At 39.3% G+C, this 15,294-nt stretch overlaps 1 protein-coding gene across 5 annotated transcripts in view; it reads right to left on the reverse strand.

Moving 5' to 3' along the window:
- Window positions 1-15,294, reverse strand: part of PIEZO2 (piezo type mechanosensitive ion channel component 2) — a 760,979-nt gene that overhangs the window by 494,477 nt on the left and 251,208 nt on the right. For all 5 annotated transcript variants that reach the window (XM_033934096.1, XM_033934094.1, XM_033934095.1 and 2 more), the window contains exon 3: window positions 11,427-11,552. In XM_033934096.1, coding sequence (XP_033789987.1) covers window positions 11,427-11,552 — 126 coding nt within the window. The remainder of the gene's footprint in view (window positions 1-11,426; window positions 11,553-15,294) is intronic.

Consider the following 15,294-nt stretch of genomic DNA (forward strand, 5'->3'; position numbering starts at 1 on the left):
TAATCCTAGAGAGATGTTATTAGATTATAAGAAATCTCAAGAAGAAATAGATTTGATTCCATGTATAATCAAACAAACTCGAACATCTCCTCAAATTATCAAAAAATATAAGACATCTTCCACTATTGAAAACTCTCCCGTGTTTTGAGCATAAAAAATTCATTTTTTCTCAATCTAGAAATAGAAATTTGAGTGATTTGTTATGCCATACATCCAAAGAAAAATTTGATAACTATGGAACGGAAATTATCTCAGGACATAGCCCTTGTGGACACTATGTAATGTAATGGCCGTGATTTCGAGTTTTATTAATCCAAATGACGGGAAGAATTATGTTTTACGACATACGTCTACATGTCAATCTGTCAACATTGTTTATGTCATTCAATGCCCATGTGAGCTGTTATATGTGGGTCAGACATCCCGCAGTTTGACCATAAGACTAACAGAGCACAAAAGTTGTTTAAAAACACAGGAACTCACGGCTCCTATAGTCACCCATTGTACACAGCTTGAACACAAATTTGAAAACTTGAAGTGCTGGGTTATTGAAAAACTAGTTCCTTCTTTGCGAAGAGGTGACACAAGGAATTTGCTATGGCAAAAAGAACAACAGTGGATAAACCGGTTACATACCATTGAACCTTATGGTTTGAACACAGTACATGAATGGCAGCCTTTTTTGTGAAAATGAAGTTCTTTTGGAATGTATGCTTATTCTAGCCTATTGACCTATTATTTTGGACATTCTGGTGTTTAGCCTATCCGACATCACGTTGCCGTGATGACATCATGACGCCCGGCTCCTTCGACTTTTTGAACGAGCCGGGCGCGTCTCGCAGTCCTTCGTCCATTCTGTGAGGAGCCAGCTGTAATTTTGTCTTGCTAAGAAGCGTGGAGTATTCCAAATTATATGGATCCCCTGAAGTAGCCGTTTTCGGGCAAAACAGAAAGTCTTTTCTGTCGGGACTATGAAGTTTCACATTGTCAGATGAGTGATATTTGATATTTCGGTTTTTCAAAAGTCACGCAGCTTCACGAAGTTCACATGCTTATAGCTGAGCTGATTGCCACATTGTAGGTGTTTGGGAATGAATTCTCCTTTGTGTTTTGGACAGATCTAATAAGTGATATTTTGAATTATATCAAAAATATTGAAGAAAACGATAAAAGATTGAAAAAATTTTGAAAAAACTCTAATACTTTGATGTATGAAAGTTATCTATAATTGTACGGAGTTTTTTTTATAAACCCTTGATGATGAGAGCGGCTTAGGGCACTTGTGTAGTCCCGGCTGCTCTCAATTGAGGTTTATTTTTCTCCGTTGCGTTTTATGATTTTGTCTACAGTCTTTTTCTGTCCGTTTTGGTAGGAATGAATCCCTTCTACCTAACATCATTTACAATACGTGTTAAATTGAAGTTTTTTAAGACTTACTCCAGCCCATCTACACCCTCTCAGCCATTGAAGCCCTCCCCAGCCCATCCTCCACCAAACGGCCATATACAGACACAGACCGTGCAAGTCTGCCCAGTACTGGCCTTAGTTCAATATTTAATATTATTTTCTGATTCTAAATCCTCTATGTTCATCCCATGCTTCTTTGAACTCAGTCACAGTTTTACTCTCCACCACCTCTCTCGGGAGCGCATTCCAGGCATCCACCACCCTCTCCGTAAAGTAGAATTTCCTAACATTGCCCCTGAATCTACCACCCCTCAACCTCAAATTATGTCCTCTGGTTTTACCATTTTCCTTTCTCTGGAAAAGATTTTGTTCTACGTTAATACCCTTCAAGTATTTGAACGTCTGAACTAACACTAGCTTTTACAAAGCTGTGGTAGAGGTTTCTAACGTGGGCCGGCAAGGTAAATGCTCCAACACTCATAGAATTGCTATGACTGTCAGAGCATTTACCTCGCCGGCCCACGGTAGAAACCTCTACCACAGCTTTGTAAAAGGAGCTCTAAGTTTTCTTGCCTTAAGGGTTTCTCCCTTTAATCAATGTCTCGGCTAAACTGTCACTGTGACAGTATTTCAACAGCCATCAACACATTTAACATCAATACTTCTTATTAAACTATTCCAAACAAGTTGTCTGCTCACAAAAAGTCTTTTACTGTACACAACTGTGAGCCTTTTCTCCCAGGTAAGGCATGGCAAGATTCCACCAGAACTCTTCTTGGAATGGGTCTCAGCCAAGTTGGCTCTTATTGACAGACATAGATAAGTCCATAGTGGCGTGGCAAGACTTAACTTCAGCCATGCCTCTTTTTCACCTTTGAGTCTCAAAATGCCACGTTTGCACTTCCTCCTATCACTAATATATCTAAAAAATTGTTTTGTCCCCTGTTTTACCATGTCAGCAATTTTTCTTCCATTTGTATCTTTGCTTTCCTGACTATGTGACTAGTCTTTTAACTTTTCCAGATATTTTTGCCTGTCTTCCTCTTTCATGATCTTTTGTAGTTTATGAAAGCTAGCTTTGCTTTCAAATGAACCCTCTTAATGTTAAACCACACCATGCAGTGATCACTGGATGCCAGATGATCACCCACCATAACATCAAACAAAATAGTTTCCCCATTTGTAAGCACTAAGTCCAGTATAGCTCCATCTTGCATGGGTTCCACTACCAACTGCTGGAACAATTCTCCTCATAGAGACTCTAGGATCTCCCTACTTCTAGGGGACCCTACAATAGGGATACTTCAATCAACATCTGACGTATTGAAAGAATAGCACTTAGAAGGCAGACTGGCAAATAGTCCACAAGTTTCAAAGGAATGAAGGCATCAAAGCAGATACGGTGGTGACAACAAGGAAGACTTTATTTTTAAACAAATTATTAAAAACAAAGAGCTTTACCTAATTACCTCATTTACAAAAATAACTAATATGTGAAAACTGTCCTTTCTTTATTTTCTAACAGCAAAGGTATGATCATTACTAAGGGATGCTGAGGTTTTGAAACTAGTAATACAGATTATGATTAAATTGGCCTTTTTCCAGATCTTATGTGCAACCCTCTACTAAGTCTTACTGTAATATGGTGCATTGTTATAAATGATAATATCTACTTAATTTCCTATGATGATGGAAGATCAGAACATCCTGCATCAAGAAAATTCTTCCCATGCTCTCATGACTTCCTTTTACCACTTGGTAAGCACAATTAGCGTTCTATGGAAATACATCATTCCCAAAGTGTTATACTAAAATTTAATTAGGGAACAAATGAAAAGGATGCTTCAACAACATTCATTTTCCTTTTTCTATACACCTCTCCCTTGAAAATTTCAATGCAGATACTTTCTTCAGGAAACTCAGAGACTAAATTACAACTCTAATTTGACCTGTGACTAGCAATGTGCATCTCTCTTTGGAAAACAGATTTTGCACAGTGCAATCAAAGAAAGCACAGTGAGAATAATTCTATAACAGAACTCCTATATTTAGGTGCCCAGTTAGTTTAGCGGGGCTTAAAAAAGGTTTGGATCATTTCCTGAAAGAGAAGTTCAAAGGCCATTATTGAGATGGTTTGTGGAAATTCCTAGGATAAGCAGCATTAAATCTGTTTTGATATTTGGGATCTAGCTAGGTACTTGGGATCTGGGTTGGCCATTGTTAGAAATAGGATACTGGGCTTGATGGATCTTTGGTCTCTCCCAGTATGGCAATTCTTAATGTGAGGCTTATTCTATAAAGACACTGGGAGTATTCAGTTAAGTGTGAGCATGTATGACAGCCATAGAGCTGTCATTCATGCTACAAACATTCTACAAACAGCGCCTAGCAGTTTGACTAGGGGCTCTTTTTACGAAGGCACGTTAGGGCCTTAATGCGCAGAATAGCGCGTGCTAAAATGCCATGCACGCTAGTCGATACCGCCTCCTCTTCAGCAGGTGGAAGTGTTTCAGCTAGCACGCGCGAATCCGGTGCATGTGCTAAAAACACTAGCGCACCTTCGCAAAAGCAGCCCTAAGTATCATTTAGCGCAGATGTATAGATTTTACCGAAGGAAAATCTGGACCCGTAGCCACCTCCAAGGGTCCGCCCAGTTCCACCTGCATCACACCCCGTTCTGCCTCCCCAGCACCGCCCCCAGATGGCATCTGTGTATGCGCAGATGGCCTCTCCTGACCGCAAAAGCTTTTCAAAACCCAAACAAAGTGCTGGGTTTTGAAAAGCCATCCGGACCCCCCAGACGTGTCCCCGAAAAGGAGGACATGTCCTGGGAAAATCCGGACGTCTGCTAACCCTACACAGATGACAATCAATTACTGGACCTCATTTATAGAATCACGCTTAGCGGTGCCAAACTCAACTTAGGCACCAATAGGCGTCTTAATGTTAGGCGCTGGTATATTACGCCATGGTTTTCCTGGCCTAATTTAACTTGCCTAATACAGACGCCTACAGATGCCTAAGGGCTCCTTTTACAAAGCCGCGCTAGCAGGTTTAACGCACACGACTTTTCATCACGCGCTAAAACCCCCCCCCCTCCACGCGCTGGCCGAAAAACTACCGCCTGCTCAAGAGGAGGCGGTAGCGACTAGCGCGGCTGGCGGGTTTAGCGTGCGCTATTACGCACGTTAAACCGCTAGCGTGGCTTTGTAAAAGGAGCCCTAAGGCTTTCTACGCCCAATCTCTGCCCCTAACTATGCCTTGTTGAGTTCCACGCAGAACTTACATTAATCGCTGTAGTTTTTCTGCTATTTTTAGTAGGTTAATGTTGTGTGTTGAAAGTATTTTATGTATGTTGTCCTCTGAACCACTGTGAATGTTTTATTTTGTAAACCGCTTGGTTATAGGCGGTCAAGAAATTATAGAAATAAATACATAAATTCTAAATCGCTAAATCGACTAACACGCTTTAGTAAAAGGACCCCAGTTTCCAGCACACTAACGGATCCTTTCGCCAAGGTGCGCTAACATTTTTAGCGCACGCAGGATTTTAGCGCGCGCTACACCCACGCCACGTGGCTAGAACTAATGCCAGCTCAATACTGGCGTTAGCGTCTAGCGCGTGCAGCATTGTAGCGCGCGCTATTCCACGCGTTAATGCCCTAACGCAGCTTAGCAAAAGGAGCCCTAAGATACAGTAAGTACCAAAAAATTTCTTTTTGGAGTTTCATTACTTTTCTGGCAAGATGGGACTTATAAAGTGCTATGATGGTCCCGTTGCTACCCTTTGCTCGAACCTATTGAGCACATGGGTATGGTCGGAACACTTTATGCACTAATCTCTAAATATGTTGTTTTGCTTTTTTTCAGTATATGTATGCATTGTTGTTTATTTCTTCTGTGATCTTGAGTGAAATTGATTGCGGCAGGGAGACGCTGAGGTGGGGGAAGGACTAGAAAGGGAGAATTGTTCAGCATGGATGTGAGTGAGAGGGAAAGAGATGGTGTCTTTATTTTTTGATTACGAGCCCCATAGTTAAATAAGAATCGTGTTACATGTTAATGAACTGCTAAGCATAATTTTACATGCCAGTCAACTTACTTAAATTTTAACACAAAAATTCACATTAATAAAAAAAAAATGTTACTATTAATGCAAATATGTGAGTATTAATGCAATTTCAATAAACATTTACGGCCTCTTTTACAAAGCCGCGCTACAACAGCCCCGAAGCCCTTTAAATCTCTATGGGCTTCGGGGCCGTTGGCATGGCTTTGTAAAAGAGGCCGTTAGTATTAACATAACAGCATATTAATGCTATTTAGGAGGGAATTCATTAAGGGGAGCTAACCAATTTAGTGCACACTAAATATTAAGACACCTATTATATTCCTGTAAGTGTCTTAGCATTTAGTGCATGCTAATTGTTAGTGCCCCTTGATGAATTCCGCCCTTAGTATATACAGATTTTTTTTTGTTCTGGACTTTGCTTATGCCTTTTCAGTAATAGCTGAAGGTGAGCTACATTCAGTAACAGTAGTAGGAATTGCCCTACTCCCAGAGGGCTTACAATCTATGTTGTACCTGAAGCAATTTATTTAAAATTATTTATAACCCGTTTATCCACAAATCTAAGCTAGGAACAAAATCACATTCAAAATCACATTAAATAATGCAAATACAATCAAACTCAAATTAACAAAACCAAACAAATTCAAACCAACAATGCAGAACAGGAAATATGGAGTGTTCAGTTACTTATTACTTGTTATTTGGAGTAGAAAAGAACAGCCACAACTCACACTACCACATTACATACCCCCCAAAAGTGCTCAAATAATACAATTTTCACCCCTTTTCTAAAAGACCAGAGGGTTAAATGACTGATTTTGATCTCTTGTAACATCTGAAATACTTCTTGTGTAAAATCATCACAATTCACATTAGCCTTTATAAGAAAGGAAGAAAAGCAATGTTTTTTTGTCCCTTTGACCTAGCTAAGAGATACAGTTTGTACTACACGTCAATTGTGTTTAGAATATGTTAATCCTTTATATACATTGTGGGTGATATTGAACCTCTCATAGCAGAATCCTTTGACTCAGGCAAATCTTGGAGGCGCTTTGGAATTCATGAGTAGATTCGGGCAAGGAGATACAGTATATGAACATCTGGCAATGCAAATTAATCACTATCACAGCTTGTCTGTAAAGGTGGAAATGACACTTATATTATCTTGCTACTGGTTCCCTCTGGAGAGACCAGAGATACCAGAGATATCAGGTTACCTGCATTCTGAACTACATTCACACCCATTACCACAATATTATGTAGAAGAGGAGGAATGGGGGAAAGGGTTTCTGCAAGATAGTTATTTTCCCTAATGTGACCTGGGAGTATCAGTAATACTCGTGGGGTCTCTAAGAAATAAGATATCTACCAGAATCATAAACATGATCATTTAACATTCCTCTGTGATTACATATTGCTAAAGACAGAACTGGTGAACCATCTCCTGGTTTCTCCATGTTTTAAAGGAAAGTTGCCTGCATAAGTGCTGGTATTTATACAGTAAATCACATGAGCTAGATATAACTTTATTGATTTTTTTTTTTTTTTTAATCATTGTGTTGTGTGCTTCTTTCTAAGCAGTGACCCTAAAATATTTACTTATCTTGAGCTTTTGGATCTCTCTACTCTCCCAGCTGTTGTTGGAATCCATGTGTGCATTAGTCATAATGTAAACAAGTTGAATCATCCCGCACTGTTTAAGAAAATATTTTCATTTTCAGCTACATTCCTAAGACCATCAACATGACTTATTGTGCACTGTGGTTCAGGAGACATAGGTTCTGACTAGATTCAAGATGGATAAGCTCTGGAACTTATTGTCAGAGCAAATGGTAAAAGCAATTAATGTAGCTTGGTTTGGGAAAATTATGAAACAAGATACTGAGCTAGATAAACCCCTGGTCTGACCCAGTAGAATAATTCAGGAGATAGGAGGAGATGGGATTTTGATATATGGCCTGTGGTTACAACCAAAACAGTTTACATATTGGAAACTGGGCCTTAGGCCCCTCTCACTGCATCCCAAGATACTTTGGGAGGGGAAAGACTCGTTATTTGCAGCATGCGGCCCTGTAAGCAGGAGGAATTGAGCTTCCCTCTTACCGTCATCAGCAGGTACAGTGGGTACGGGGATGTGGGAGGGGAGTCCATCAATGTTGGGGGATGTTGGGGAGACTCTGGGGATGTCAGGGGTGTTCTAGCAATGTTGGGGGATATGGGGATATGGGGGGATGGTGGGGAGAGTCTGATGATGTGGGGGGATCCAGCAATGTTGGGGGATATGGGGGTGAGGGGTGTAGGGATCAACGGGTCAACTGATCCTGGCAGGGGGAATCCCCATCAGCTGAGCCGGCAGGAGTCCCCAAAACCGGCTTTAAACGTGCGCCCCATTTGGCTGGTGATATGGCGATAGGACATCTACCATCGCCTACAATCAGGACACCGTTTGTAGAAACAGCCCCTATATATATATATATATATATATATATATATATATAGCCACACATGTGCGAATTTGACTTTAGAAAATGATCCTCTACAGGATGCAAAAATTAAAGTTCAATTTTCAAAGCCATTTCACAGGTAAAAAAATCAAGCTTTGATAATTGTCCATCTTCAATGTGGGTATAATTACCTTTATCATTCTAGGACACAAGTGATTTGCCTATATAGCTTTGAAATATCCACAGAGGTTGGAAGAGGATGGGAAGCAAAAGGACACAAATATATTTCTAGAATCAAAACCATGTTCATTGTCTTCACCTAAAAAACATTACAACAGAAAGATCACATGCAAACCTTTGCAGGTAATTTTTCAAGAGCAACAAACAAAACAAAATAACCCACATAGTTTTGCATTGATCACTGGTGCAGACCCTGTGGACAAAACCTACCAGCAGAATTTTCATCAATGTAGCCTGTTTGACTATTGTCCCCTAAATTCAGTTGGAAAAATGACGTTGTTCACAAAGCCAATCACTCCTCCTTTGCAAAGCCGCACTAGTGTTTTTAGCGCCAGCCATGGTAGTAACAACTTGGATGCTCATAGGAATTCTATGAGCATTGGAGCTGTTACCGGAGCGACCAGCGCAAAAAATGTTAGAGTGGCTTTGTAAAGGAGAGGGTTTATTATTTTTTTTTCCAATTCTTTATTCATTTTTTCATCTTACAACAAATACACAATATTATATCATTAAAACTTTACACATCACTTGTATTTCTTACTAATGTCATCATAAATATATAAATTATTCCCTCCCCACCCACCCTTCTCTCAAATATTTCAATCAAAAATATCATACAAATATTATAATCTTATTTATTGATTAACCTTTAAATAAAACTTTATACCATACCCCCTCCCCCCCATGAATAAATATACTATCAGTGGAAAATGATGTCTAATCATTACAATAATTTGCCAATGGCAAAGGAGAGGGTTTATTAAGAAATTGCCATTTTTTAGCTTTTGGCACAAACTTTTGCCATAAGACTTAAGATAAAAATATTTCAGTCAAAAGAAGTGAAGTTTGTCATATCTTTATGTAATTAAAGTGAAAAATAAGGAAAAATAACTGGCTCCTGTGAATATTTGTCCAGAGAAGAGCTTACAATAACACAACTGGAGAGGAAAACGGTGATCGAATTTAACAAATGTGGGATAAACATAGAGGATCTCTAATTAGAAAATGAAGGATGTAAATTAAAGAGCTAAGGCTGGTACTGGACAGACTTGCATGGTCTGTGTCCCATATGTGGCGGTTTGGTGTAGGATGGACTGGGGAGGGTATCAATGGGAACTCCACTAACTTGGAACATGAGGGTGTTTACCGGCCAGAGTTTATGGAAGATATCCTGCAAACAGGATGGTTGGACAGGCTGGAGTGAGCTTGGACGGCAACTTCAGAATTTGGAACCTAGGACAATACCAGGTGGACTTTACAGTTATCGCCCAGAAATATCAAAGAAGAGACAAGTTTATTTTTAATGGGTCTATATAACAAATGTGCAGACTGGATGGACTGTTCAGCTCTTTATCTGCTGTCGTTTACTACGATACTATGTAACTGTTTTAGTCCTTGTGCAAAGTTTTCTTGCTACTGAAGTAACATCTGAAGCTTGCTAAGAACTCCTACCTTTCAATGAGGGCATCCAGGAAAATAGACTGCATTCAGAACAGATGCTAGATGGTGAGCTCCTCGCTAGTGCTGTTTCACAAGTCCTCTTCCCTCTTACCTGGAGCGCGATATGTCTGCACGGTGCTGTCTTTTATCTCCAGCAATGGATTTTTTTCTACCGGCGTTTCACTTTTTATTTTTTCCTGTGGGCCCCAAATGGCGCTGATGGGCCAGGCGCGGAACGTGTCCCAAAATGGGGAAGAGGAAGGGAGCAACCCGGCCGACTCCTCCGGCGACTAGGACCTCCAAAATCCTGGTGCAGACGACACTGGATGGAGGGTTCAACCGCCAGCTAAGGGAGGCACCCTTGGCTCTGGGAGGAATGTTCTGTTCAGCAAACCTCAGCGATGATTGGGTTTCTCTTAGCCCGATTCAGGGGCAAGGTCCTGCCCAATCCGGAAAAAGCCCTGCAGAGAATGTGGCTAACCAGATGACCCAGGAAGGTAGAATGCTGTCTAGCCCCGGAGGAGCAGTGGGAGGAGAAGAAATGGAGGAAGATTTCCCTATTGGAGCCCAGACATCGTCTTTCAAAGCGAAGGCCAGAAAAAACTTAACTTCTTTGAGTAACAACATTCAGTTTGGGCAATTGACTAAACCAGCAGTAGTGAATTTAGAGGAACTGTGGAAGGCTATTGAAATCATGGACTCTAACCTCTAAAAGGCGATGACTAAGGTACAGGCAGACTGTGTCTCTGTTAGTTCTCAGGTAAGGCCCATGAGAGAATCTTAAAAGAACAGAGAAATGAGATAAAAAAAACATGAAGAACAGATTATTCAAATAAAAAAGGTGGAAATGGAGATTTTCAGAGAAAGATCTTTTAGTCAAAAAAAAAAAAAGCTTGAATACATAGAAAATAAACAGTGAAGAAACAATTTAAGATTATTAAATTTTCCTAAATCTCCAGTAATATCTCCACTTGAGATGGTGCGTAAATATGTGAAGGAAATTTTAATGATTCCGCAAGATAATTTACCACCTATTACCAGGGCTCAATATATATCTCCAGGGAAGAAGCAGGATAGTTCAACTCCTGTTGAAGTGGGAGAAATGGAGAAGGGAAGAATGAACTTAACTGATTTTCTGGAGAATTCCTTAGAAATAGTCATGGAAAGGATTACTCTTTTGGTAATGTTTGCCTTGGAACATGACAGAGTCTAACCCCCTCTTTTTCAAGGGTGCGGTAATCAATTTAGCGTGCGCTGATTTAGCGCATGTTAAATCGATTAGCACGCACTAAATCGACTACCCACCTTAGTAAAAGGACCCGTAAACTACAAGGGAAAAAAATTTTATTCTTTGAACCAAAGCAATTTTTGGAATTTATTTTGACCAAGGAAGGGGGGGGGGAGGGGGAAGTGGTGATTAGTCTGATAGCTCTTCCCACAGTTTAAAGTACAGGCTGTTGGGGGTTTTCTATCATTGTCTCCCGGGCTGTTCTCACAATTGATATGTACTTCCTTATATTATTACACCAATACTTGGATCTTTATTTTTAATTTTGTGGACTAAATAATGTATTATTATTTCTTTTCCTTACATTACCGTTGTAAGTGGTGTTATGTTTATTAATTTCTTGGTACACTTGCAAATCTGTATTCAAGTATTGATGTGCTTGTTTAAAAATTTGAAAAATTGAATAAATATTTAAATAATAATAATACCTTTCATAAAATGGTATTCAAGATTGGTTTTTTCCCTCTCTTTAGGTAATTCTTGCACAACCCATTTGTGATCAGTTTATAAAATAAATAAGACATGTCATACTCACAGTTAAAATCAGGTTCAATGTTGTTTCTGGCCCGAAGGCTGCTTATTGTGATCTGAAAGATGATGTGCAGCAGTAGAAAAGATAGGCTTGCAAAGCATAAGGATTTTAATAACCGTCCTGTATGCCCTAAAAAGAAAACATATACACACCACTGTGAAGAAATCTCAATCACTGTATGAAATATTATACCTTTAAAAAAAAAAAAAAGACGGCAAGATAACAATACACTTCCTAACTTAAAATTAAGCTTGATATTCATTCTGGTATTAATCTGATTTCTGGAGATGATCTCAAAAATTTTAATGATTACAAAAAACTGGCAAAACAATGAGGGGCTCATAATCGAAAGAGAAAAACATCCAAAAACCGGCCTAAGTCGGCACTTGGACGATCATAAACGAAAGACGGCCAAGTGCCAATAATCGAAACGGGTTTTGGATGTGTTTACAAACAACCTAGGCCTTCATAGTGCCGCTGAATGACCATAGCTAAACGGGGCGTGTCAGGAGGAGTGTCGAGGGCGGGATTTGGGCGGGGCATTGGCAGGCTTAGACTTAGTCGGACTGCATGTATAACAGAAAGTTATATAGCACAGGATCGACGGAACTTGGACGTAGTGACTTAGACCATTTAAAACATGGTCTAAGTCACAAAAACCCACCTAAAGTCACCAGATAAGCACTGCAAACACATAATACAGACCCCAACACACTATCCCAGTGATCACCGACCCCTCCAACCCCATAAAAATCGTAATCAGATCTTTAAAATTCAGCCTCCAGACCATCATCACCTGGCAGCCTAGCATAGGGAAGCCTAGTCGTCCTGCACAGAGGCGTCTTAAGCCATCTTGGGGGTGGATTAGGGACCCATGGAGAGGAGGCCCCATGCCCATAAGCCTCTGTAATCATTGCATTAATACTGAAACATGTGCACTCGCCTATACACCTTCAAAACCCTTTTGTATTGGCATATAAGTGGCTCCTGCAGCCATAAGGGCTATTAGGGTGGTAGATAAGTGGGTCTAGGGGATTCTGGAGGTGGTTTGGAGGGCTCACCATGACCTATAAGGGAGCTGTAGTGAGATGATGACATGGCACCCTTTTTGTGAAGTTCACAGCAGTGCCCTGTAAGATACCCCACTATTTAGGTGCCATGTCTGGGTGTTCAGTCCATCACTTTGCAGACTCCTCCCACGTCCAACAGGGCTTGTTCTAGGTGAAATTTATTTGGCTGGGGAAAAAAAGCGAGAATTACTCTAGTATCTTTACAAAAATCAATTGTGGAGGGTGGGGTAAATTTTCCAAATTTTTATAGGTATCATCAAGCCTATATTATGCGGCAGGGTATGTATTGAATCCTCCCTGAGGTCATGGAAACTCTGTTTGACTGGTTATGGTTGGAATGGCAACTCCTGTCGCCACTGAGATTATATCATGTTATGCCTAGATTATACAAGGACAATAGAATTTTACTAGATACTTGGGAAACTATAAAATTTGTAGATAATTTAATGCCTATTCCAATATAAAAATCCACGTGCCAGACTATTTGGCTGAACTCCAAGATTCAAATTGGCGGATTTAAGGTCATCTGGAAGTATTGGATGAAGGGAGGTATACGCACTTTGGATGATGTTATTTCTGATTGTAAGCTGCTTGATTTTTCACAATTGCAACACAAATTTGGTCTTAATAAATATAGATGGTTGCAGTTGAAGCAGGCTATTCAGGAAGGGTTCCCTGAATGGAAAAATTTGAAGGTTCAAAACAGCTTGCCGGTCTTATGTTTTCAGGTGGACTTCCTGGGTCACCAGGCCGCTCAGTGGTATAAATTAATATCTGGATTTTTAAATAAGAAACCAAAAACTGGTCTGCGTGACATTTGGAGCATTGAGATAAAGCATCGTATTACTGCATCTCAATGGCCACAAATTTGGTCTTGGAGGATGAGATGTACAATGTCTGCATCTATAAGACAAATATGTTTTTTCTTATTACATAGAGCATTTTGGACCCCAGTTCATTTACATAGAGTAGATAGTTCCAAGTCTAATAGATGCTGGCATTTTCATCTGGAAGTTGGGACATTGGATCATTTACTATACTATTGTCCCTTGATACTAAAATTCTGGAGATCTATTTGGGATCAAGTTAACAATTTATTAGAAAATCCAGTGGCACTATCATATGATATCATTTTACTTGGAACATCTATGAAGGCAAAAAGTCAAATTTTGGCAAAAAATAACAAACTTTTGTTTATAATGACAGGGCTTGCCATGCAGCTTATTTTAAAGAATTGGAAAAATTGGGATAGATTAAATTATTCATTCTGGTGGGAATCCCTGTTATGTCTTTAAAATGGAAAAGTTTATGGCCATTCAGAAGGGATATTATTAAAAAATTTATGGAAGTTTGGGAACCATTAACTAAATATTGTAAGGATTTATTTATTTATATAAATGAGGAAAACAGACACATCCAGAAAGGGGGAGGGGGGTATGTTTTGGCACTGGTTAAGAGGTATAGATAGGTTGCTTACAGGGATTTTTATGAGGTGTTAGTTAATTGGAAAATGGGTGGGGGAAAATAAGTCTTGTCTTTATTCTATTACGTTTATTGTGCTGTAATGTTAATATTTATGTAAATGTATCATCTATTGTGCACAATTGAAGTTTTAAAAATGAATAAAGAATTTAAAAAAAAGAAGTAAAAGACTTCAATCAAACCAAACAATTTCTCAAAATGTCTTAAAACCACTGAAACTCAAATGAACTCAAATGTTCAATTTATTGTTTTAAAAAAATAAAGTGAACATTTGAGTTCATTTGAGTTTTAGTGGTTTTGAGACATTTTGAGAAATTGTTTGGTTTGATGTACTATAATACTGGAAAGAAGTGTGGGAGATCATTTTGAAAATTCTTGATATTCAACTTGATATCTCTCTCTCCACAATAATATTCAAATCTCATGTTACAGGAGTAGTCATTAATGATAATCATACTAAACTCCTAGATGCTCTTCTCTCTACAGCACTTAAAAATATTCCAAACTGGAATTTGGCCAACTCTCTCTCCTCACACCTTTGGTTGCAATTAATTCTACAGTATTATAAGTCTGAATTGACCCTTGCAACAAAATTTTCAAACACGACTTCCTTCAATAAATATTGGTCTCCTTTACAAATGTATCTGCAATCACTGTCAAACAGTGTTTAATGATATTTTTTCAACTTATAGTGACTCTTCTTGTCTCCTCTGTATCAAATTGTAAGCATGCACTTAAATATTGTACTTTTACACTCTATATTGATATCTGTACTGATGTACTGTGAAGCTCAACGATGTTCTGTTTTAGTTCTTTGTTCTAATGTAACTTTTTGAAAACTCAATAAAATTTCATGGAAAAAAAAAATGTTCACTTTGGGGCTCATAATCGAAAGAGAAATACGTCCAAAAACTGGCCTAAGTTGGCACTCGGACGAACATTTTTCAAAAATGTCCAAGTGCTGATACTAAAAATGGCTTTTGGATATATTTCTAAATGACCTAGGCCTTCATAGTGCCGCTGAACGACCAAAGCTAAACGAGCATTTCGGGAGGAGTGTTGAGGGCGGGAGTTGGGCGGGACATGAGCAGGCTTAGACTTGGTTGTATAGCATGTATAACCCAAAGTTATACAGCCCACGATCGACGGAACCCACCTAAAATCACCAGATAAGCACTGCAAACACATAAAACAGATCTCCACATACTACTCCAGTGATCACTGACCCCCCCCACCCTCATAAAAATATTAATCACATCTTTAAAATTCAGCCTCCAGACCATCATCACCTGGCCACCTGGTATAGGAAAGCCTAGTCA

Source organism: Geotrypetes seraphini, chromosome 2 (genome assembly GCF_902459505.1).
Source record: "Geotrypetes seraphini chromosome 2, aGeoSer1.1, whole genome shotgun sequence".
NCBI lineage: Eukaryota > Metazoa > Chordata > Amphibia > Gymnophiona > Dermophiidae > Geotrypetes > Geotrypetes seraphini.